The sequence below is a fragment of the Elephantulus edwardii genome, unplaced genomic scaffold (genome assembly GCF_000299155.1).
Source record: "Elephantulus edwardii isolate Elephantulus edwardi_28Jun2011 unplaced genomic scaffold, EleEdw1.0 scaffold00089, whole genome shotgun sequence".
In the NCBI taxonomy this organism is placed as follows: Eukaryota; Metazoa; Chordata; class Mammalia; order Macroscelidea; family Macroscelididae; genus Elephantulus; species Elephantulus edwardii.
In genome coordinates, this window is record NW_006399839.1 from 12921675 (window position 1) to 12943301 (window position 21627).

A 21627-nucleotide genomic window follows, 5' to 3' on the forward strand; every position below is an offset into this window, starting at 1 on the left:
CGGGGAGCGCCCGCAGCCCTGAGTGGCGGGGCCCGAGGAGGGAACCAGCGGCGGAAAGGCAGACAGACTGCGGAGCGGGCCGGCGGCAGACACACGAGCAGCTCCGGCAGGTGCCGAGCGAAGCCCCGGAGAGCGCAGACAGGCGCGGCGCGTAGACACCGCCTCCAACCACGGCGGGTAGGGAGGAGGCGCCGGCCCTGGACGCCCACCTCTTCGCGGCGCGGGCCCCGCAGCGAAGGAGAACGGGGCTGTGCTACCTCTTGGCGCCTCTGTCCCTGTGTCCTCCCCTCGCCCGGGCGCCCCGCTGCAGTCGGCGGCGCGAGCAAGCGGAGCCTCTGGGAGGCGGCGATGAGGTAACCGCCCGCCTGCCCCTCCTACCTGTCCCCACCCCGCCCCGGGACTCCCCTCTTGGCGAGGGTCGCGGGAAGGTGACTGGGGGTGGGAGGCTCTGGAGGCCCCCTCTCTCTCCACGTCGCGCGTTTCTCTCTCACCGGTTCCAAATAGAAGTCACTGCTCGCCCACGGCTGCAGCCGCTCTTTCAAACACAGCTCCCCTCACCCCCCCAAGCTGGCTCTTGACAAGCAGGTCCTCCAGGGTCGGGTCCCACAGCGGTGTGTGTGACCTTGGGCGAGTCTTCTCGCTGCTCTGGGTAGCTGTCCCTGTCTGGAGAACCTACCATGGGCCAGGCCCCTTGACTGAGCTAGTCATTTGACGTGCTGCTAGTATCTAGTCCGGAAACCTAGCAGCTCCATTTAAGAGATGAGGAAACTGAGGCTGGGGAGGAATATCTCAAAGGTTAGAAGGTCACTGGGCACCCCCCGCTCACCATGTGGCCTTCTGTGGGTCTGTCCCACCATCCTCCTGTCCTAAATCAAACAATGTTCTAAAAGACTTACGTGGAGAAGGGAGGGGGGCTACAAAGAGGCTGACTCCTGGCCAGGGCAAGTTCAGCCCTGACCCCTGTTCCAACAAGGCCATAGGTGAAAAAGTATAGTAATATCTGGAGAATTAGCCTACTATTAAGACCAAGTTTTCTTCCCCAGTCAGTCTCCACCTGTAGCTTCCCAAAAGTTGGGCAGCCCCCAATTTAGACTCACAGAGCCCAAACCCACCTCCCTGGAGTTGCTGGGGAATTCCTTGGTCATCACACTTTGGAAAACCTGGGCTTGCCTAGCACCCATCCTTGGCTGGCAGCCACCCGCAGCAGTGGGGAGCTCCCACATCTCTGACATCTGCCGGGGGTGGGTCTAGGTGTGGGTGAAATGGCATAGCCATCTCTCAGTTCACTTCTGAACTGACCAATGATTTCATTAATTTGTCTCTTACTTATGTTTCTTATTATAATTTGAATGGAAGTTTACAAAGCACATTGGTTTCCATTCAACCAGGCATAGACATTTTATAACATTTATTACAGTGTTATGTGCCATCCAGTTGACTGTGATTCATAGCAACCCTATGAACAATAGCTCTGAGTCTTCCCCTATCCTGAGACAACCTCATGGTTTCTGACACACTTAATCCCATTGTCACCGTAACTGTGCCACTCCATCTCATCCAAAGTCTTCCTTTCCTATGCTGACCCTCTACCCTTCCTTTTCAAAGGGCTGATCTCTCCTGGCCTGGCCACATGCCCAAAGTATGTGTGACAGAGTTTCAAAATCTTTGCCTCCAAGGAGCAACTTGGTTTCACTCTCTCTAGGACAGACCTGTTTTTTCTCTTGGCAGTTCAATACTCTTCCCCAGCACCACAACTCAAAGGCATCTGTTCTTCTTCCCTCATTCTTAGTCATTGTCCAGATCTCAGATGCATAATGAACAACTGGGTGGCAATGTGTTACAATAAACTCACACACTTACATTCACTCACATTACAATACAGTCACACACTTTCCTTACTTCACCTTTGTGATGCTCATTCCCATCAATCCTACTAGCCTACTTCTTACCTTTTCAGTTTAATCTACAGGCAAATGCTGCTCTTTTGACTTTATATGGTTGGTTATTCTCTGTGAGTTCCTCCCTGGTGTTATTGTTCTATTGTTTGGCTGCAGGTTGAGCCACAGAGGTGAGTTTTGTTCCAGTTTTGAGGGGTGACTTAGGATGATAGTTCCTAGGATTTCACCAGTCTCTATTATCACAGTCAATGAAACACATAGATATTCCTCTGGTACTCCCTGCTTACAGCCAAAATCCATCTAACCATCTAATCCATCTAACATTAGCTATAGTAACCCTAGTACCATGAACCCAGCCTGCACTTCTGGCAGTTCTCTGTTGATGTGCTGTTCCAGTCATTTTTGGATCATTTTTATTAGAATCTTGCTTGCATGTGCTATTAATGATACTGTCCACACTCTGTCAGGTCACCTTTCTTTGGAATGGGAACAAATATAGATCTCTTCCAGTCAGTTGGTGAGGTGGTTGTCCTCCATATTTCTTGGCACAACTTGGTGAGTGCATCCAGGGCAGCGTCTGTTTGTTGAAAAATGTCAACTGGTATACTGTTAATTCCTGGGGCTTGTCTTTTGCCAATTCTCTCAGAGCAGCTTGAACATTTCCTTAATCACCACAGGCTCTTGCTTATATGTTGTTTCATGGAACAGGTTTGTCCTGCAGAGGGTGAAACCAGGCTGCTCCTTGGAGGCAAGGATTTCTTAGGCTTTGTCTGACATACTTTGGGCATGTTGCAAGGAGGGACCTGTCCTTAGAGAGGAACATCATACTTGGAAAGGTGGAGGGACAGCAAAAGAGAAGAAGACCATCAATTAAATGGATTGACTCAGTGACTGGGGTAATGGGGGAGGGTGTGTCAGAGACAATAAGGTTGGCACAGGATAGAGCAGGTTTCAGGGCTATTGTACATGGGGTCGCTATGAGTCATTAGAGATTTGATGGCACATAACAACAACTATCATCACATTAATAAGCCTGGCCTTTTTTCCCCTTTAACTTTTGTTCCACACTTCCCTCTACTCCGTCTAAGATCTTCTACTGTGAGCCCTTTTAAAATGGTCAGTGGTGGTAGGCGGGCACCATTTAGTTCTTCAGATCTCAGGATTGTCTGTGGACTCTGAGCTTCTCAAGGTCTCTTAGGCCTCTGGACAAATATTTTTCTACATCTTTTTTTAAAATTTTTATTGTATTATTTTTTACGTGTACCGTCAAATCAGATCTGACTGGTATAGGAGAGGATTGCCCCCCTACTTCTCCAGCAGAGCATCTGGTGGATTTGAACCGCGTACCTCTGGGATTGCAGTGCAGGGTCTTGCCACTAGGCTACCAGAGCTCCCTTACATCTTTGTTTTTATGGCCGTTTCTTCCTTCCGCACAGGGAGAGACCAATAGTTGCACCTTAGATAGCTGCTCTCAACTTTTAGACCCATCACTATAATTCATCTCTTTAACACATGTTCCAAACTGTACCACCTCCAGCATGCTGAGATGGATTTAAAATTTTAAAAGAAAAAAAAACTGTTTTAAATTCTTTTCTCAGGAGAGATGGTTGTAGAACAGATGGAACGCAGGAGTTATGAAAGCACAAACAACATGCCACCCCTGCCTGAGGGGAGCAAAGAGGGAGTGTGGGAGGAAGAGCAGCTGAGGAAGCAGAAGGTGATTCTCCTGATAAGGCAGTGTTTGCACGCTCACCTCCTACCGGGTCAGGACCTGGTCGGCTTTCACTCTTCTCCAGCCACTAGGAAGCTCCAAGTTAGGTTCTGGTCATCTCCCATCAGTGCTGCAAACCTTCAGGCTCAGAGCTGGGGCCTGTTGGCCTCATGTTCCTTTTCTGCCCTCATTTCCCTCCAGGTTGTTCCCTTTGAAAACATGTTTTGCAGACTCTAAGTTCTGTGTTGTGCTGTTGTTGTTAGGTGCTGTCATGTACAACTCATAATGACCCTGAATCCTGTCTTGTTCCGTCCTCACCATCTCTGACACACTTGAGCCTATTGCTTCAGTCACTGTGTCTGATGAGGGTCTTTCTCTCTTTTGCTGACCCTCTACCCTTCCAAGCATGATGTCATTTTCCAAGAAATAGCCTCTCCTAGCAAAATGTCCAGAATATGAGAGATGAAGCCTGGCCATCTTTGCCTCCAGGAAGCACTTTTTCCAAGACATACCTGTTCCTTTTTTATGGCCGTCCGTGGGATATTCAGTGCTCTTCTCCAACACCGCAACTCAAAGGCATCAATTCTTCTTGTGTCATCCTTACTCATTGTCCAGCTCTCAGATACATACATAGCAAGTCATGTGAGTTGCCTCAATTCCTTCAGGAAATGAAGTCGCTTTCCTCTTGGCACTCTGTAGGGGTGGGGCTGAGGGGAGCACTCTTCTGTAAGCCCGGCGTTACCTCTTCTGCTGCCAGGGAGCTCAATCCTACTCTACCTACCCCGAGGAGCCAGTCCCAGGAATTTACAGACTAGGAACACTTTCCTGTGACATTTCCAGAGTTGGAGGTGGGGGAGACACTCCTCCTCCCTCCCCTTGGGCCATGTGTGTGAGACATCCCAGGCTCCAGTGTGCATGTCTGTGAGGCAATGGAAGTCACAGGGACAGAGAGGGAGGCAGTGGGTTTCCACGAGGAAATGAGCAGAATGGGGAATGGAACCCAGCACCAGGGCGCTCCTGAGCCTCTAGCTTTCTTTGAGGCTGGGGACTTGGGGATAGGGGTATTCCTTTCCTGGACATGAGCAAGAACCTGGGGTCTTGTGCGCAAGGCCTTAAACACCGTTACCCTCAGGGTCGAGCTGAGCTGCATTCAGGAGCTGACAGCCAACATGAGATTCATTTCCTAGTAAACAAGGTAGTTGTTGCTAATGTACCTTTGAGTTGGGGAACTGACTCATAGCTGACCCTCCAGTGGGTTTTCAGAGGCAAGAAATCGGGAAATCGCACAAGAGAAGGTTGCCCATCTTTCTCCTGCGGGGTAGCTGGTGGATCTGGACCATGCTGTATCTTTGGATTGCCAGTTCAACTCCTTACCACGAAGCCACCAGCGCTCCGATAACCAGGGTAGGCATGGATTTACTTGTGCTTACTTGCTGATGTGCAGTGAACAACTTCACAATTGTTTTTCACCCCAGAGATTGTGCTTCAAAGTCTAACTGGCATCTGTCTGTCTCCCAACCCCACAGTCCCCTTTTTTCCACAGACCTTTTCCAAATGTACAGGCCCTGATGGAGACAGAGTATGTGACAAGCCGTATAAACACATGCTTACCTGTGCTTACACACGTGGAAACCCACGTGAAGTTGTTCACGTCACATGAGTGAGGAAGTGCCAGTCACTCTGCGCCTATTTTGCTCACTGGGCACCCCATCCTTTCCCTCCTTCCAACCTTTCTGGCGTGGGTGGGCAGACTTGAGCCAGGGGTTCCAGAGACCAGCAAGCTGGAGGATTTGGGATGCCTGTCCTGGTGTGAGGATTTTGTAGTTTCTCTGAGCATTCCCCTCACAGTCAGCCCAAGAGAGGGGGGTGGCTGCTGTACTGCCCAGTCTCCAGAATCCCCCGGTCCCCTTCATCTGTGCCCACCATCTGCTCCTTCAGCAAAGAGGACCTGGGGACTTGGTACAGCATGGCCAACCAGAACCCCCCTTGCCCTCCAATGAGACCCAGAGAAATGGAGACAGGCGTGGTGGGTGAGTTCAAGTTTAGGGGGTTAAAATGAAGGGGACTGACTCCACACTTAAAGGAGCCCTGAAGATTTAGTCATAGAATTGGGACTGCGCACAGAGGCAGTGAGAAGGGCTTAGGCAGGTAGAAAACTCTTATTTCACTGATAGCACCCCCACACCAGGCAGCTGCATGTCCTCCCCAGCCCCTAACCTCTGTCCACATGGCTTCTTCCAGCCTCTCTGCCTCCGGCATTTCCCTGGGCTCATGTGCGCCAGACCATACCCAGCTCTGGATGGGGTGTGTATATATATATGTGTGTGTGGCCACTCTACTGACCATTAATCATGGTCTGTCCTGACCATTAGTCACAGCTCACAGGAAAGTCACCCTCATGGGGATACCCTGACCCAGTACACATTGGGGGGGGGTGTTTGTTAGGTGCCATTAAGTTCACTAGGACTCAGCGACTCTATGAGCAGTGGATCTGAATCTACCCTGTGCCATCCTCATCCTCTCTGATACACTTGAGCCCACTGTCACAGTCACTGTGTCGGTCCATTTACTTGAGGCTCTTCCTCTCTTTCACTGACCCTCTACTTTTGCAAGCATGATGTCCCTTTCCAAGGAATAGCCTCTCTCAGCAATATGCCCAAAGTATGTAGGATGAGCTTTGCCGTCCTTGACTCCAGTGAGCACCTTGTTAGCACTTTCTCCAAGATATATCAGCTTGGTTTTTTGACAGTCCATGGGATATTCAGTACTCCTCTCCAACACCACAACTCAAAGGGACTGATTTTTCTTTCTGTCATTCTTAGTCATTGTCCAACTTTCAGACCAGCTTAGTTTTAAACTGACTTCATAGCTCCTTAACTCCTGAGAGAGACTCCTGACAGGTGATTTACTCGATGTAATACATCTTTTGATTCTTCACTGCTGTTGTCAAGGGATGTGCATCCAAGCAAGAGGAAATCATTATTGCTTATGGGATGGTTGTCATTGTGGTGAGGCCATCACCCTCTTGAAGGCCCAGCTGGGTCTTAATGACACAGGACTTCACAGAAAGGTGGAGGGGGGGTCCCTCTCAATGGCAGATCTGCCCTTAGAGCTGTGCCATCTGGACAGATTCCTTCAACTAACTCTCTGAGGCCTGACTCCCTTCTCTGAGCCTTATTAGGGTCAGACGTTCTGAGAGTTGTTATGGGAGGTAACCAGACCACCTCAAACCCCAAATGCATTGCCTTCGAGTTGGCTCTGATTCGTGGGAGACTCTCCAGTGAGTTTGAGGGAGGCTGTCCATCACCCAGGAGAGATTGCTTGTCTTTCTTCTGGAAGAGTGCCAGGCAGAATCAACCCCCAGAGAGGTGCCCCCTTTGGCAGCATAACTCCCTAAAGACTCCACCTCAAGAGCAACAGGACAACCCAGAAGAAAAACTAGACACATTAGTAGGGTTGGAGGGATAAGGTTTGTGTCTATATAACAAATCCCTTCTTATATATAAACAAAATATAATGGTGGACTCGACTCCTCTCCTCCCCTCCGCTTCCCTCCTGTCCCCTCCACTTCCCTCCCCTCCCCCATTGTGCTTCATGCGGCCCTGTTTTGTCTTCACTATGTCTTCTCATAAGATATTCAGGATCAAGAGTTTCCTAGACAAGAAACAAAAGCAGAACCATCCCATTCTTCAGTGGATTTGAGTGAAAACTGGCAATAAAAATCAGGTCCAACTCCACGAGGAGACACTGGAGACTTAGGGACGCTGGGTCCCTGAGGACTCACTCATAAGGGACCCAGGTTCACGAGCACTGCACCATGTCAAGTTGATGCACCTGCTACCTTATCAAGTTTAAAATTATGTCACAATCTGATCACTTTCCATGGAATGTGTATGGTTTTTAGGCACCTACATTTTCAGTAAATGTGTTTTTGTTGTTGTTATGTGCCACTGATTCGCCTGTGACCCATAGTGACCTTGTGTACAGCAGCTCTGAACCTTGCCCTGCCTGTCCTGAGCCAGTCTCTCTGACCCTGACACACCTACCCCCATTGCCCTAGTTACTGTATCAATCCATCTCATCCAGGGTCTTCCTCTCCTGCTCTGTCCCTCCATGCTTCTAAGCATGATGTCCTTCTCCAAGGTTTGCTCCCTCCTGGTGACATGCTCAAAGTATGTGAGTCAGAGCCTCAAAATCCTAGTCTCCAAGGAGAAACTTGGTTTCACCCTCTCCAAGACAGACCTATTTGTTTTCTTGGTGGCCCATGGTATGTTCAAGACTCTTCTCCAGCACCACAGCTCAAAGGCATCAATTCTTCTGGCATACTTAGTCATTGTCCAGCTCTCTGATGCACAGCAAGTAATGGCAAAGACCAGGGCCTGGATCAGGCGCACCTTAGTCTCTAGACTGACATCATTGCTTTTCACTACTCTGGAGAGGTCCCCGATAGCAGATTTTTCAATGTAATTTGTGTTTTGATTTCCTGACTTTTCATGCCAAGAGTGCTGTATGAGACCTAAAAAAAATTTCAGTGATCGAGGATGTATGTGTGTGTGTGTGCACGCGCGTGTTGGGTTGCACCAACAATTAAGTGCTTCGTTATGAACTGAAAACCTGGAGGTTTGAATCCATCCAGAGGCACTTTGGAAAGAAGGCCTGGTGATCGTTCACAAGGTCACAGCCATTGGAAACACCATGGAGCGCAGCTCTGCTCAGAAACACATGGAGTTGCCTCAAATCAAGGTCACTCAATGGCAACCCCACTGTGAGGTAAGGATGGGCTTCCCGAGAGGACCTGAAGAAATGACAATCCAGTAGCAACAAGCAGACCCAGCATCTAGATCTTGGTTTCTAAAACTGCTCTCCAATAAAAGGAACCAGCGCTCTGTAAGAGAAAAGGCTGATTAGAGGTTTTGAGCCTGAAGCATAGAACAGGGTCAGAAAGGAAGGAAAAGCTCAAAAAGAGGAGCTAACTGGTAAACCTACCAAGGGCCAAAGCTGGAAGTTTGAGGAACAGAAGAAACAAAAGTATTGGGTTAAGCCCAAAGTATAAAACAGATTATTTCAGAGTCCATGCTGAGATAAGTGATTTTAAATAAACAAACAAACAAATGTGTGGAAAGAAACAAATCTGTCTTAGTTCTCTAGTGCTGCTATAATGGAAATATTACAGGTGGATGGCTTTAACAAACATAACTTTATTTTCTTACAATTTAAGGATTTAATAGCCCAAATTCAGAGAACTGGCTAAAGGAGGAGATCCTTGGCTCCTTTCAACATCTGTGGGTCTAATGTTCCTTGGAGATCTACATGTATCTTTGTATAGGTCTTTTTTTGTTTGTTTGTTTCTTTTTTTCTTCTTGTGTACCATCAAGCTGGATCCGACTGGCACAGGAGGAGACTGCCCTTTCTTCTCCAGCGGAGCACCTGGTGGATTCAAACCGCGCACCTTTGGGATTGCAGTGCAGCTTCTTGCCAGTAGGCCACCAGAGCCCCCGAGATCTACATATATCTCGGCATCGCTCTGTCTCTGGGTCTAGGAGGTTACAGTACTGGGACCCTGGATCCAAAGGGCAAAATCCACTCTGGACTCTAACCCCCCCCCTTTTTTTTTTAAATGGAAATTTATAGAGAACTTGGATTTCCATTCATTCATTGTTGCACATTTTCCTCCCTGCCCACCCCCTGCCCTCTAGTTCGTGTTTCTGGACTCTTCTTTTTTAGTGGTCGTAGGTCTTCTGTAATCTCTGCTTCCTTGTTTAAACTCTTTTACATCTCAGAAAAGACTAACTAAAAAAAAAAAAAGACTAACTCAAGATACAAGCTAACCATGTAACCATGTATGTACATTGTATCCTGCCTCATTACCTTAACTGCACTAATCCTGCCACACCAGCATCATAGTGGTTAGACTTTGTTATGTGCTGTCCAGTTAACTACAACTCACAGCCATCCTGTGAACAACAGATCAGAACCTTGCTCTATCCTGTGCCATCCTTTGAGATCTCTGACCTGCCTGAGTCCACTGTTAGAGCTCCTGTGTTAATCTATCTGGTTGAAGATCTTCCTCTCTTTTTCTGACCCTCCCCTTTCCCCAGCATGAAGTCTTTTTCAGAGGACTTTTTCCAAGGATTACAAAGTATATAAGACAAATTTTCACCATCTTTGCCGCTACAAAGCAACCCAGAGGATAACTGCATAATTATATATATTTTAGGGGGGCACAATTAAAATCATAACATCTTTTTTACAGAAGAGTTCTGAGAGATTTACATAACACAAATACTTTCCCCCCACTCCCTTTCCTTCCTGCAGCTCCACTTGGTGACTTGCTTCCAAAGCCTAGAGCTGTGGATAAGGAAGCACGTCACTTGATGGTGGAGAAGCCCGAATGCACTATCCTAAACAGTACCAATGAGAAGTCATGTTGGTAACATGTGACTCTGGGCTGAGGGGATGAGTAGGGGCACTCTGTGGTCTGCCTCCCTCATGTAAACTGCAATCTAGCCAGACATGAGACAAACATCCGACAGCCCAAATTGAAGGCCTGATCAGAACTCCTCCAAACTGTTGGGCTCGTACAAAACAAAGAAAAGGCTGAGAAAACACCAGCACTGGGAGAAAGCTAAGGTCACGTGACAACTAGTGTGTTGTGGTGTCTTGGATGGAGAATGGAGCCATTAATAGGTAAACTAGTGAGACTTGTATTAAGTCTGCTGTTCAGAGGTTTGTTTTTTTAAAAAAATATATATAATTTATAAAATTTTGAGCATATGGGAGAGAATTGAGAATATCTCATTTACAAAAGGAACCCAAAGATGGAAAATATCCAAGAATTCGTGTGGGAATAAATGTGCATGTGAGAGCTTTTTTAAAAATTTTTGCATGTGAGAACTTTTAAAAGAAAAATTTAAAATGTTACAAAGAGACATAAAATAAAGCATGAATCTATCGGAAGGCATCTATGCCTGTATTGAGATATAAAGACTAGTACTAGAAAAGTGCCAATTCTTTATAAATCAATATAAGCATGTGATGTAATCCACATAAAAATACTATCTTTTTTTTTTTAAACAAACTAGCTCTCCGATGGCATAGTCTGTAGGCAGTGCCTCCCTTGTGGTTCGAATCCACCAGCCACTCTGTGGGAGAAAGATGGACCATCTCCTCTCATCTTACTGCCTCTGAAAAAATCCTCTGGAGGGTCAGCTGTGAGTCAGTTCCAACTCAATAGCAATAAATAGAATTTTAAAGTTAAAACTGGTGAGGAGGGGGAGGGGAAGATTACATAAATTACCAGAACTTTAAAGCATCAAGAAGGACATTTTTTTAAAAGGCAGAGGTTAATAAATAGGCCAATTCTTTTGTAATGAACAGAGCCCAAGATGACTCTCAAATATGAGTGAAGTGGCATTTAAAATCTGTGAGAGAAAAGATGAATTATTCAATAAATGATGTTCAAGCAACTGGGTAAACCATCTGCAGAAAAGAGAAAGTTGGAGCTCTCGTGTTTAACACTAAAATAAAGCCCAGATGAATGACTGTGATATTAAAAAAGTAAGAGACAGGGACTGAGAAAGAAAAGATGAAAACAAACCTTAGAGGCAAGGATGGTGGAACTTCGTCTCACTTACTCTGGCCGTGTTTTTAGGAGGGACCAGTGTTTGGAGAGAGACATCGTGCTGGGAAAGGAAGACCCCGAACAAGATGGGCTGCCACAGTGCGTTTGAGTATGACAGAGATTATAAAGACGGTGCAGGAGAGGAGAAATATTGAAATTTCTTGTTCATAAAGTCAAGTCACTGAGAATTGTAGGCCCCTAACAACAACACCACCACCAACATATACAATAACCATTTCAGTATGAAAAAATAACAAATGCTAACAAAAGGCAGAAAATGAGTGACAAACCCTTAAGGAAAATATCAAGATACTAACACTCAATAGAAAAAAAATCAGCAAAGAATATGGAGACAGCTACAGAAAACACCATGCAAATGCTCAGAAACACAGGAAGAGAGCATAGCAGGTGGGAAGTTCAGTAAGTTAAACATAGAATTACTGTATGATTCAGTAATTTCACTCCTACGTTCATATCCAATAGACTCAAAAGCAGGGAGTCAGACAGGCACTTATACACCTGAGTTTGTTGCAGCTTCATGCGTAATCACCAAAAGGAGAATAAAACCAAGAGTCATATCAACAACTGAAAGGATAAACAAAATTCGATAAAGCCACACAATGTTGTTACTAGTCAGCCTTACATAAAAAGAAAGTCCTGACACATGCTATGATGCAGACTAACCTTGACAACATGTACAGTGAACTAAGTCAGACACAAAAGGACAAATACTGCATGATCCCTTTTACAGGAAAATTAGAATAAGGCAAGTGCCTAAAGAGTGAAGTAGACTGATGGTTTACCAGGGGCTGGGGAGGGATACAAAGGCATTACTGCTTCTAAGGCTGAGTGTTTAGAAAGAGTGGGTGTTGAAAAACTTCTGGAAAGAGATAGTGATGGGAGTTATATAACACGATGAACGAATGCCACGGACCTGCCTATTTGAAAATGGTGAATTTTTGTGATATGTTTTACAACAATAAAATGGAATCTATGAAAAGCCTCATATATAAATGCACAGAAAGAAATTACTTTCCAGCATCAATTTGGCAAACAGGAAGTGACGTAATGTGCCCAGTGAGGGTGAGTGGCTATGAGTCGAAAGTGACTCACCGGAGGTGGGAGGGTCTGGAGGTCACGTGGGTCTCAGAAACAGCTGTGGGAAGTGAATTGGAGGACATTCCAGCAAGTGCTAGCAAAATTATGAATGCACCTACCTTTGACCCAGCAATTCAGTCTCGGTTTCTCTCCATTTTAAAGTGACAAGGAGCGCTTTTGCATGAAACACATTTACTAGCAAAACTTTAGGTAAAGTGCATTGCTGAATGTGCATTAATGAAAGTCTTGGCAGTAAATGGAATACCACACAGCTGTTTTTTTTAAAAAAGCCCTCAGTTTTGCTTTTACATACGGTGCTGGGGCTCTTACATCCATTTTTATGTAGGTAGGGGAAGAAACCAGAATTCTAGCCTAGTAAGGAGCTGCACTGCCTTCCCAAAGGCACATGGCTCCATTCCACCACCTGATCAGGCAGAAAAGGATGGGGAATCCCCTCCTGTGTAATTTACAGCCTCTGAAATGCCACTAGAGGGTTAGCTATGAGTCAGTTCCAACGGCACCTAACAATTCAACAAGGGGAGAGACCAGGACAAAATTGAGTCTATTTTGGAAAAGAATGGGTTTCCTTTGGGGAGAGGGAGCAGGCATTTTGCACTTGTACTCTTTTTTGCCTTTTGAACCAAGTAGGCATATTACTTTCCAAAGCAAAAAATCTAAAATTAGCAGTGGCTTAGCCACACAAATATTACCGATGTGGGCACTGATAGGGGAAAATGTGCAGAAATGACTGATGAAAAATGCCAGATGTTAGGTACACACCGCAAAAGAATTGAAAACAGGGACTCAGCTACTTGTACACTAACATAGTGCAATCTGAGAGCTCCGGAGAGGCAAGGATGGTGAAGCTTTGTCTCACTTGCTTTGGGTATATTTTCAGGAGGAACCTGTCCTTGGAGAGGTCACCATGTTGGAAAAGGTAGATGGTCAGAGAAAGAGAAACCACCCCTCCATGAGAAGGACTGACAGAGTAGTTAGCACAATGGTCTTGAGCATATCTGAGAGGACGACAGTGGCGCAGGACAGGGCAAAGTTCAGATCTGTTGCTCACAGTGTTCTTTTTTTTATTAAATTTTAATTTTAATGAATATTTACAAGGATTTGGGATTTTCATTTATTCATTGTTGCACTATTTTGTCTATCCTCCTCCCCAGTTCGTTCTTCTTTTTCCCCCCCTTGAAAGTCTGTTTTAATTGTCCAATTGCCACAGTGCTTGTCAAAGCCAGTTCTGATTAATCTCCTTTGTCAGTGTGTCCTTTGCCATTCCCTATCACTCCTCCCTGAGAGAGACTTGACCCTGATTCATAAGGAAAAGGGGATGGCATATTCTCTTAGCTACTTCCTGTTGAAAAGGGACGCTGTAGGTTTCAGGGTGAAGATCTCTCACTACTCTAAAGGGCCCCTTTGGCAATACAGTGTTCTTATAGTCAACTCAGAGATATCTAACATCAACGTCCACACACCAGACCCAGGTGGAAACAACCTAAATGCCTATCAACAGATGAGTGGACAGACCAAAGGTGATATCCACCGCCAGAAGTATTATTCAGTCATAAAGAGAAATAAAAGCAGGATACACGTATGCCACAGATGAACCTTGAAAAAGTTATCCGAAATGAAAGAAACTGGACATAGAACACAAATGTGGTTCCACTTTTATTGTATTTATTATTGTATGGTCTCATCTCTCAAACTCTCACTGCCATCAAGTCAGAACCATAGCTGGCCCTGTTACTGAGTACCATCAAGTCAGAACTGACTCATAGCTGACCCTCCAGTGGGCATTCAGAGAGCAAATCACACGTGTGGAGACTGCCCATCCTTCTCCCGTGGAGCAGCTGGTGGATTCCAACCTCGTGTCTTTGTGTACACAGCTCAGCTCCTTACCACTAAGCCAAGAGGCTGTAGGTTGCACGGGAGGAGATTGCCCATCTTTCTGCTGCAGAACATCTGGTGGAGGCACCAGGGAGACGCTGCCTTCAGATCAGTAGTGCAGTTCCCTAAGGACTAGGCTCCATGTGGAATATTTAGGGCACGCGCAAATGTATAGCAATCAAAGCCTATTACTGGTAACGAGGCAATGCTGGATTAACCAATAAGCAAGTAAGCCTGGGTTTATGTACTAATCTGTAGTGAACACTTTCACATGGTCTCACTTAAGATTCTACTCTTGGGTCTGCTGGCACCTGTTTCTCTTTCAACTCCTATAGATGCAAAGCCCCGTTTCAAATACACAGTGTCTGGCAGGACAGAATATTCAGTAAGAATGTGGGTGATGTGGTGAAAACCAAGGGAAATTGTGCACCAGAGATCACTAAACAATCACAAGGTCCACGCTACTGTAACAGGGAAGGGAAGGAGGCAGAAATGGGGAGTTACTGTTTTAATTGGACTGAGTTTGTTAAAGGTGAGGGAAAAAATTTGAAAAAGTAGATAATTTGTTGTCGTTGTTAAATGCCAGATGCCAGAGTCAAGAACGACTCCGAAGTGATTTTAGGAAGAACCGTTCTGACCCATCCTAACCTGTGCCAGCCTCATCTCTGACCCACCTGAGCCCATTTTTGCCGACCTTCCACCCTTCCAAGCAGACGTCCCTTTCCAAGGAACAGCCTTTCCCAGCAACGTGGCCAAACTATGTGAGACAAAGCTTTCCATCCTTGCCTCCAAGGAGCACGTCACTGCTCTCAGGACATACCTGTTTGTCCTTTTGTCTGTCCTCTTCCCCAGCACAGCTCACAAACGATGATTCTTCTGTCAGCCTTAGTCATTGTCCAGCTCTATGCTACCCCCAGCCTATTTTTTTATATCTTTTTATCTCCCCCGCCCCCAATCCTCCACTCCCTCAATTTCTAGCTTAACAATTTCTTTTTTTAAAAAATTTTATTATTTTTCTGTGAGTGTACCGTCAAATCAGATCTGACTGGTACAGGAGGAGACTGTCCCTCCTTCCCCAGCAGAGCATCTGGTGGATTCAAACCATGTGCCTCTGGGATTGCAGTGCAGTGGCCACGAGAGCTCCCCTTAGCTTAACAATTTCTATCGCATGCTCTGCATTCTCTGCTGGAGGTGAGATTCCCAACACCTGCCACTGAATCTGCTCAACTGATTGGTGAGACTGGGCAATTCCCTTGCGACTAGACTAACGTATTCCTCATAGAGCTAATTAGGGTCACGGAACTGTCTGTGTGAAAAACGTTGAAATGGCAAATGTTTTGTTATGGAGACACACACACACACACACACGTTATTGACTGCCATTGAGCCAAGCACGACTCATAGCGACCCTATGAACAAAGGCACGAACTGAAGCCTTTCTATAACTATTGTCGTTTCTCAAAGCTCATAGAATCTCCAGAGGCATGTGGTTTGGGAAGTGGATGCCAATCCTCCTTCCAAGCTTGTCTTAATTATATAATTAAGTCTTGCCACTCTTGCCCCAGCAATCTGCATTTCCACCCCAGATCTACTCTATCAGACTTGACACTTTAACAAGGCCCCAGAGGTGAGAGGGAGACTTCTACACATTGGATGACTTCAGGGAGCGTGGGAGGAGAGGGCACTGGGGGACCCTCCCTCAGAGACAGAGGGAGGGTTGTGAAGGTATCCAGAGGGGAGAGGTTGACAGCAGGCCCATCCGGAAGCACTTCTGAAGCAGCAAGGGCCCCTCCGTGGCATCCTCTGAGTGTCCTACTGGTGTGACAGGGCTCTAGGATGGGAAAGCCCTCTGCCTCAGTTTCTCCCTGCACTGTATACTGGGTCCCAGGAAGAAGAGCCCACTTCTCCCAGCGTCAGTTTACCATAATCACCCCAGTCGGGGAGCTATCCTACATGTCACTTCTGCCCTTGGTGGGATGGGAACAGCAGGGGTGGGATGGGAACACCCATCCTGCTGGTGGTTCTGTGACCCTCTGGTGATGGACCCTGCCAGGCGTTCCCTAGGCAATGCACTCAAAGGGGTCAGGGGCAGGGCAGGGTTGGGGAGTGCCCCAGCCAGGGCTCTTGAGTCAAGCCCCCCAGCTCCATGCAGGGTGGTGACCCCAGCTGTGTGCAGCCCAGACTTTGAGGTGAGGTGAAGATGTGTGTTTCAATTTGGTGGTCCCCTGGCAACATGGTGACATTAGCGGGTCACCTTTCCATTGCCTAGCTTCCATGGGAGGGTAGCAGTGTCTGTCGAGGTGCAGGATGCCCTGTGTTGAAGGACATGAGAGTGTGGCTGGGGGCAAAAGGGACCTGGGGCCACAGGGGTGGGGTTCCTAGGGGAGCTCCTCTTTTTTAAATTTTATTATTTTGTGTGTGTGTGTGTGTGTGTACTGTCAAATCGGATCTGACTGGTACAGGAGGAGATTGCCCCTCCTTTTCCAGCACAGCATCTGGTGGATTCGAACCGCGTACCTCTGGGATTGCAGTGCAGGTTCTTGCCACTAGGCCACCAGAGCTCCCAGGAGCTCCTTCTTTAGACCTTACTTAACTCTTGGGCCAGAGCTTGCTCCAGGTGGAAGAGGGTATTGAGAAGTCAGGGGCAGGTCTCCACATGGCCTTATCCCGGGCCTGGTTGTACTCTCTTGGGAACCTGGTCAGCACCAGGTCTGGCCCAGCCTGCCTACTGTCCCTTCTGTCTTTTCTTAACTGCCCCAATGGAAGCCAGTCCCAGGTGCTGAGGCTTCAGAGGGCAGGGAGCTGAGGGACCAGACTGCAGACCTTGGTCCCCCTGGGGACATCCCAAAAGACTGTGGTGTTAGCTTTGGCGGGAGGAGCCAGGATCAGTGGCCAGCCTTCTCTTTTTACAACACTGGAGGACTGGGGCCCTCAGGACCTGACACACTGGTCTGGCATGCTTGTTGTCATGGTTTTAATTCACTTTCTCTTTTTAAAAATAAGAAGATACATACAATATATTTTGTTGTTGTTAGGGGCCTTCTAGTTGAGAATGACTCACAGCAAGCCTATGAACAGCAGATCTGAACTCTGTCCTATCATGTGCCATTCTCACAATGTGACATGCTAGAGCCCATTGCCGCAGTCACTGTGTCCATCTATTTATTTAGGGTCTTCCTCTCCTTCACCATACTTCTACCTTTCCAAGCACGATGTGCCTCTCCAAGGAATAGCCTCTCCTAGCAACATGCACCAAGTGTGTGAGACAAAGCATTATCATCGTTGCCTCCAAGGAGCACTCTGGCTGCACCCTCTCCAAGACACAGCTCTCTCTTTGCATGTTTGGTGAGTCCAGGGGTCAGAATCTGACTCCCAAGAAGCTATTTCTTACTGCTTACACTGGAGGTGGGAAAAAGTGCCCATGATTGCCAAAAGCAGAATCTTTCTTTTATTATTAAACAGCGGTAACAGGAAAACCTAATGCTCTGAGACACAACTGAAACTGGGAGGCCAGAGAGTGGGGAGCAGACACTGAAGAGAAAGCCCAAAACAAACCCCACAGGGGGAGCACACCTCTGCACAGTCCCTCTGCCTGGCTCCAGGAACCCTCACGTGCTGTGGGAAGCGAGAGTGCCTGGCAGGCGGGGCCTGTCCTTGGGGCGGTCGCTTGGGGTGTGGCTTTGGGGTCTTGGCCATGCTGGCCAGGCCCTCAGGGCCATGCTGATGGACGGAATCACACGGCACCAGCTGTCTGGACTCCACCCTGGAGGCTGGGATCTGACAGCAGCTCTCTGCACCCCAGAGGAACCTCCAAGCAGCAACCCCTATGACAGGCTGGCAGGGCCCGGCCCATGCAGGCGGCAGTGGGAGGGCCGATAACCCCATCCAAGAGGGACTTAGGGGCAGAGGGGCTCCTGCAGCTGGAGTCTGAGGAGAGAACCCCACGCCTGCCACCCACGCACAAGGGAGGGAAGAGAAGAATCCTGGAGTCCCCCGGCCAGTCTCTGCTGCAACGTGGGCTCTGTTCCTTTGGTCCCCCCCCTCCTCACCTGACCCTAAACGTCAGCAGCAACTTAAGGGGGGGTGTCACAGAGCGTGGAAGCGCGTGGAGGTTCACTCCGGGAGGATGTGTGGGCTGGCCGGGCAGCAGCGGGAGCTGGGTGGGCCTCAGTTCTTAAGGATGGTCTCGTAGGCCTGGTACACGTGCTGGGACACCTCTGGTGCACGACACTTCAGGGATAGCTGTGGAGTGGGGGGTTGAGTGGAGGTCATCTTGGGGGTGGTCTCTGGCTGGGAACAATCAAGAAGCAGGCAGGGAGGACCATGCAGGGTTGGTGGGGGTGGCAGCGGGTGGTGGATGGCGGTGCGTGTGCACGGTGCCGGGTGGCACGCAGCTCTGGCTGGAGCAGATGTGTGCCAAGGCAGAGGGTGCCCGCTGCAGCGGCCGGGCAGGGACCGAATATACTTGCAGCCCACACACCTGCTGTCAGCTCAGCCACCAGAGCTCTGCTGGCGAGAAGCGTGACTCACGAGGCAGGCTGCTGTACCAGCTCCCCACCCGTCCCTACAGGGCCCACCACGGCCCTGGAGCTCTGGGACCTTGGGCCCAGCATGAAGGGAAACCCTGAGGAGGAATGGGGGCTGGGGGTGGCCGGAGGGGGCGGTGACACTGGGGGGCTGGTGGTTGTTCCCTGGTTTCCTGTGTGGGAAGCTCCGGCCTCAGCTCTAAATGAGGTTGAGCTTGGAGACTACAGCAGTGCGGTGAAGTGCCGCCCACCCCACCACTCAGACTCACTGGTGCTGAAGGAAGCAATTAGGGAGTGGGGGAAGGGGACAGGCGGGGCTCCAAAAGTGAGCCGTGGAGGCCATCTGAGGGTCCCTTCTGGCCTGGTTAGTTGGTGTACCAGGCTCTCTCATCAGGGCCACTGGTGGGAAACCATCTGGGATCGCAGGAGAGGGGGTGGCCTGCTCCCACCCCGGTCAGCAGCCTGCACGCATGTTGGTTGGCAGGAGGGGCAGCAGGATGAGGCCAGGAGGGCTGGGGGTGCCCCGGAGCCAAGCCGTGAGATGGGTGCGTGCAGTATGGCCGGGAAGGCGGGGAGGAGAGAAAAGCCGTCTGCTAACCTCCAAGTCCTGTGCCGTGGGTGCCCAGCGGGGAGGGCGGGCATGCAGCAACCAAACAGGGAGACGGGCATTACCACCACCGAAGGCACCGGCCACAGCCCAACCCACCGGGGTGCCAATGCTGCAGCGGGCTGGGGAGGAGGGTCTGCAGGGAAGGGCCTGCCAGAGGATACTAGTGGCATGGGCACCCAGATACAGAGGGGTCTCGGAGGCCTGGAAGGGCAGCATGGACCACCCCCAACCACACACTCCAGGGATACCACCTCCCTACGGGCTCCGACTTGAAGGCCCACAGCAGGCAGCCAGGGACAAACCGGCAAGGACACTGCCTGGGGGCCTCAGGCTGGCTGTATCGCCCCACGAGACCCACTTCTACAGAATCTTCTAGGGCAATTTCTGAGGCCCCAAATGGCGTGTCATGTCTCGGTACTTGGTGGGGCCGAGGTGGGAGTTTTCTAAGTTCTTGTCTGGGGACAGGAGGCTGGTTCCCATTCCTGTCAGGCTTGTAGGACACTTGGCACCATGTCGTCAGCCTCGTTGGGGTAGAGTGTCCCCACAGAGCCCACCCCTAACCCAGCAGCGGGAGGGGCCGTCCCGGTCAGGATGGTGGGGTCTCACCATGAGGTTGGGGCTGCCTGGCTGGATGCGCAGCTCGGCCAGCACCCAGATGCCGTTGGTCAGCTTCAGGGACTGGTAAAGCATGTCCTGACCCTCCACGTTCCTCTTGGCGACGGTGAAGATGTTGCTGCTCTGCAGTCTGCTGCTCACAGCCTCTGTGGGGGTCAGACAGGGGAGGCCCCGCCATCAGACGGGGCCCGTGTTCCAGGAGGGCATGTGCACCAGGGTGAGGTGAAGGCCTGCGCGCCTCACCTGCACTGAGGGGACAGTCTCGGATCTGGTACTGGGTTTCGTTCTCATTGGGAATGTCCTTCCAGGTGGCCAGGAACATCTGTCGGTCTGGAGGGTGAGCGGGGTGGGGTTGAGGGGGTGCCGGGGCCCTGTGTCCTGTTCAGCAGGATGCAGGCCTCACCAGCTTTCTGCGCAGCACGATCTCCCCACACGGCTTCCTGCCTCTTGCCCTTTGCTCCATCTTCCGTGTGAACTCCAGGAACCTATACAGTGCTAGCTCGCCCCTTCCCCTCCCACGGGGCTGGAAGGCGCCTGGGGGTGCAGCTCAGGCCTCTTGAGCCTCTGTGGCTGAGAGGGAGGGAACTCATGCTAACCCTGGCCTGCCACCCACCTCTCGTCTGACGACTTTGTGAAACAAGACCCACACCGCCTGTGGCCTAGGGCCCATGGGGACTGAGGTGTCAAGGACCGAGCATCCCACACAGGGCTGGACAGGGCCCATGGGGATGGTCAGGGGCGCCAGTTAGGACCCTCCATGAGAAGATGGGTGTGTGGTAAGACTTGGGCTCCTGTGGACAGAGAGCCCCGAGGGACAATGTCCAGAGGCTGCCAGTGAGGCTGAAGGGAGGGACAGGAGAACATAGGAGGTCCAGGAACACTAGGGATATGATGCCTGTTGCCACTGGCCACTTGCGGGGCCAGAGATGAGGCCCTTAGACATCTCACAAGACACCTGGGCCATGACGATCTGTCGCTTGGGGTGTCACCACCTTGAACCTCAGCACCCTTTACAACTCACCCATCTTTCCATCTTCTACAAAGAGAATGTGCAGTGGATACAAGGTGCTGAAGTAGAAGACGTCAATATTGTTCTTCACGGCTACCTGAGGGTAACAAGGGTGTTCCCGTCATGCCCCACGGTTGGGAACCCTGGTTCCCCTGCTGACACCTCTTCATGAAAGTTTCCCTCACCCACCCTTCCCTCGTTACACCTCCTGCTTCTCTGGGACAAAGGCCTTGGCCAGCACGGGGACCACACACTTCGCCCCCCTTGCCCCCGAGACTGGCAGTGGACAGACAGGACTGGGTGCCCGGTGGCATGCAGCGCACCTGCAGATTGTTGAGCGGCTCCATCTTCATGACTGAGCCCACCGTGTTGAGGGGCAGGGAGATCTCCACGGTCTGGTTGGGGCTGAGCGGTGCGTGGACCTGAAGGGGGGCGGCGGGGGCCAGGCCAAAGCTGGGGAGAGAAGCCCCCATGGGGATGGCAGGGGAGCGGTGCTGAAATGGGTGAGCTGGCACCTCGGGCTCCTGGGAGCCTCTCCAGCAGGCTTGCCTCTCCTAACTCTGTACCCCAGGGCAGGACAAGCTCCAGATCCCTCCTCTCCACACGGCCATGCCCAAGCCCTGCACTGCACGAGGCCTGCCACTGG

At 49.7% G+C, this 21627-nt stretch overlaps 1 protein-coding gene across 7 annotated transcripts in view; it reads right to left on the bottom strand.

Annotated features, from left to right (window-relative positions):
* Window positions 1-18346: 18346 nt before the first annotated feature.
* The window catches only part of AP1B1 (adaptor-related protein complex 1, beta 1 subunit), a 39870-nt gene continuing 36589 nt past the window's right edge, over window positions 18347-21627 (bottom strand). For 3 of the 7 annotated variants that reach the window (XM_006890492.1, XM_006890491.1, XM_006890490.1), the window contains 5 exons: window positions 21305-21434; window positions 20994-21078; window positions 20216-20302; window positions 19964-20118; window positions 18389-18463 (listed from right to left, as the gene is read on the bottom strand). In XM_006890492.1, coding sequence (XP_006890554.1) covers window positions 18389-18463; window positions 19964-20118; window positions 20216-20302; window positions 20994-21078; window positions 21305-21434 — 532 coding nt within the window. Of the gene's footprint in view, window positions 18464-19345; window positions 19355-19963; window positions 20119-20215; window positions 20303-20993; window positions 21079-21304; window positions 21435-21627 lie in introns of all 7 variants that reach the window. The other 4 variants (XM_006890489.1, XM_006890487.1, XM_006890486.1 and 1 more) reach the window with 3 other exon arrangements.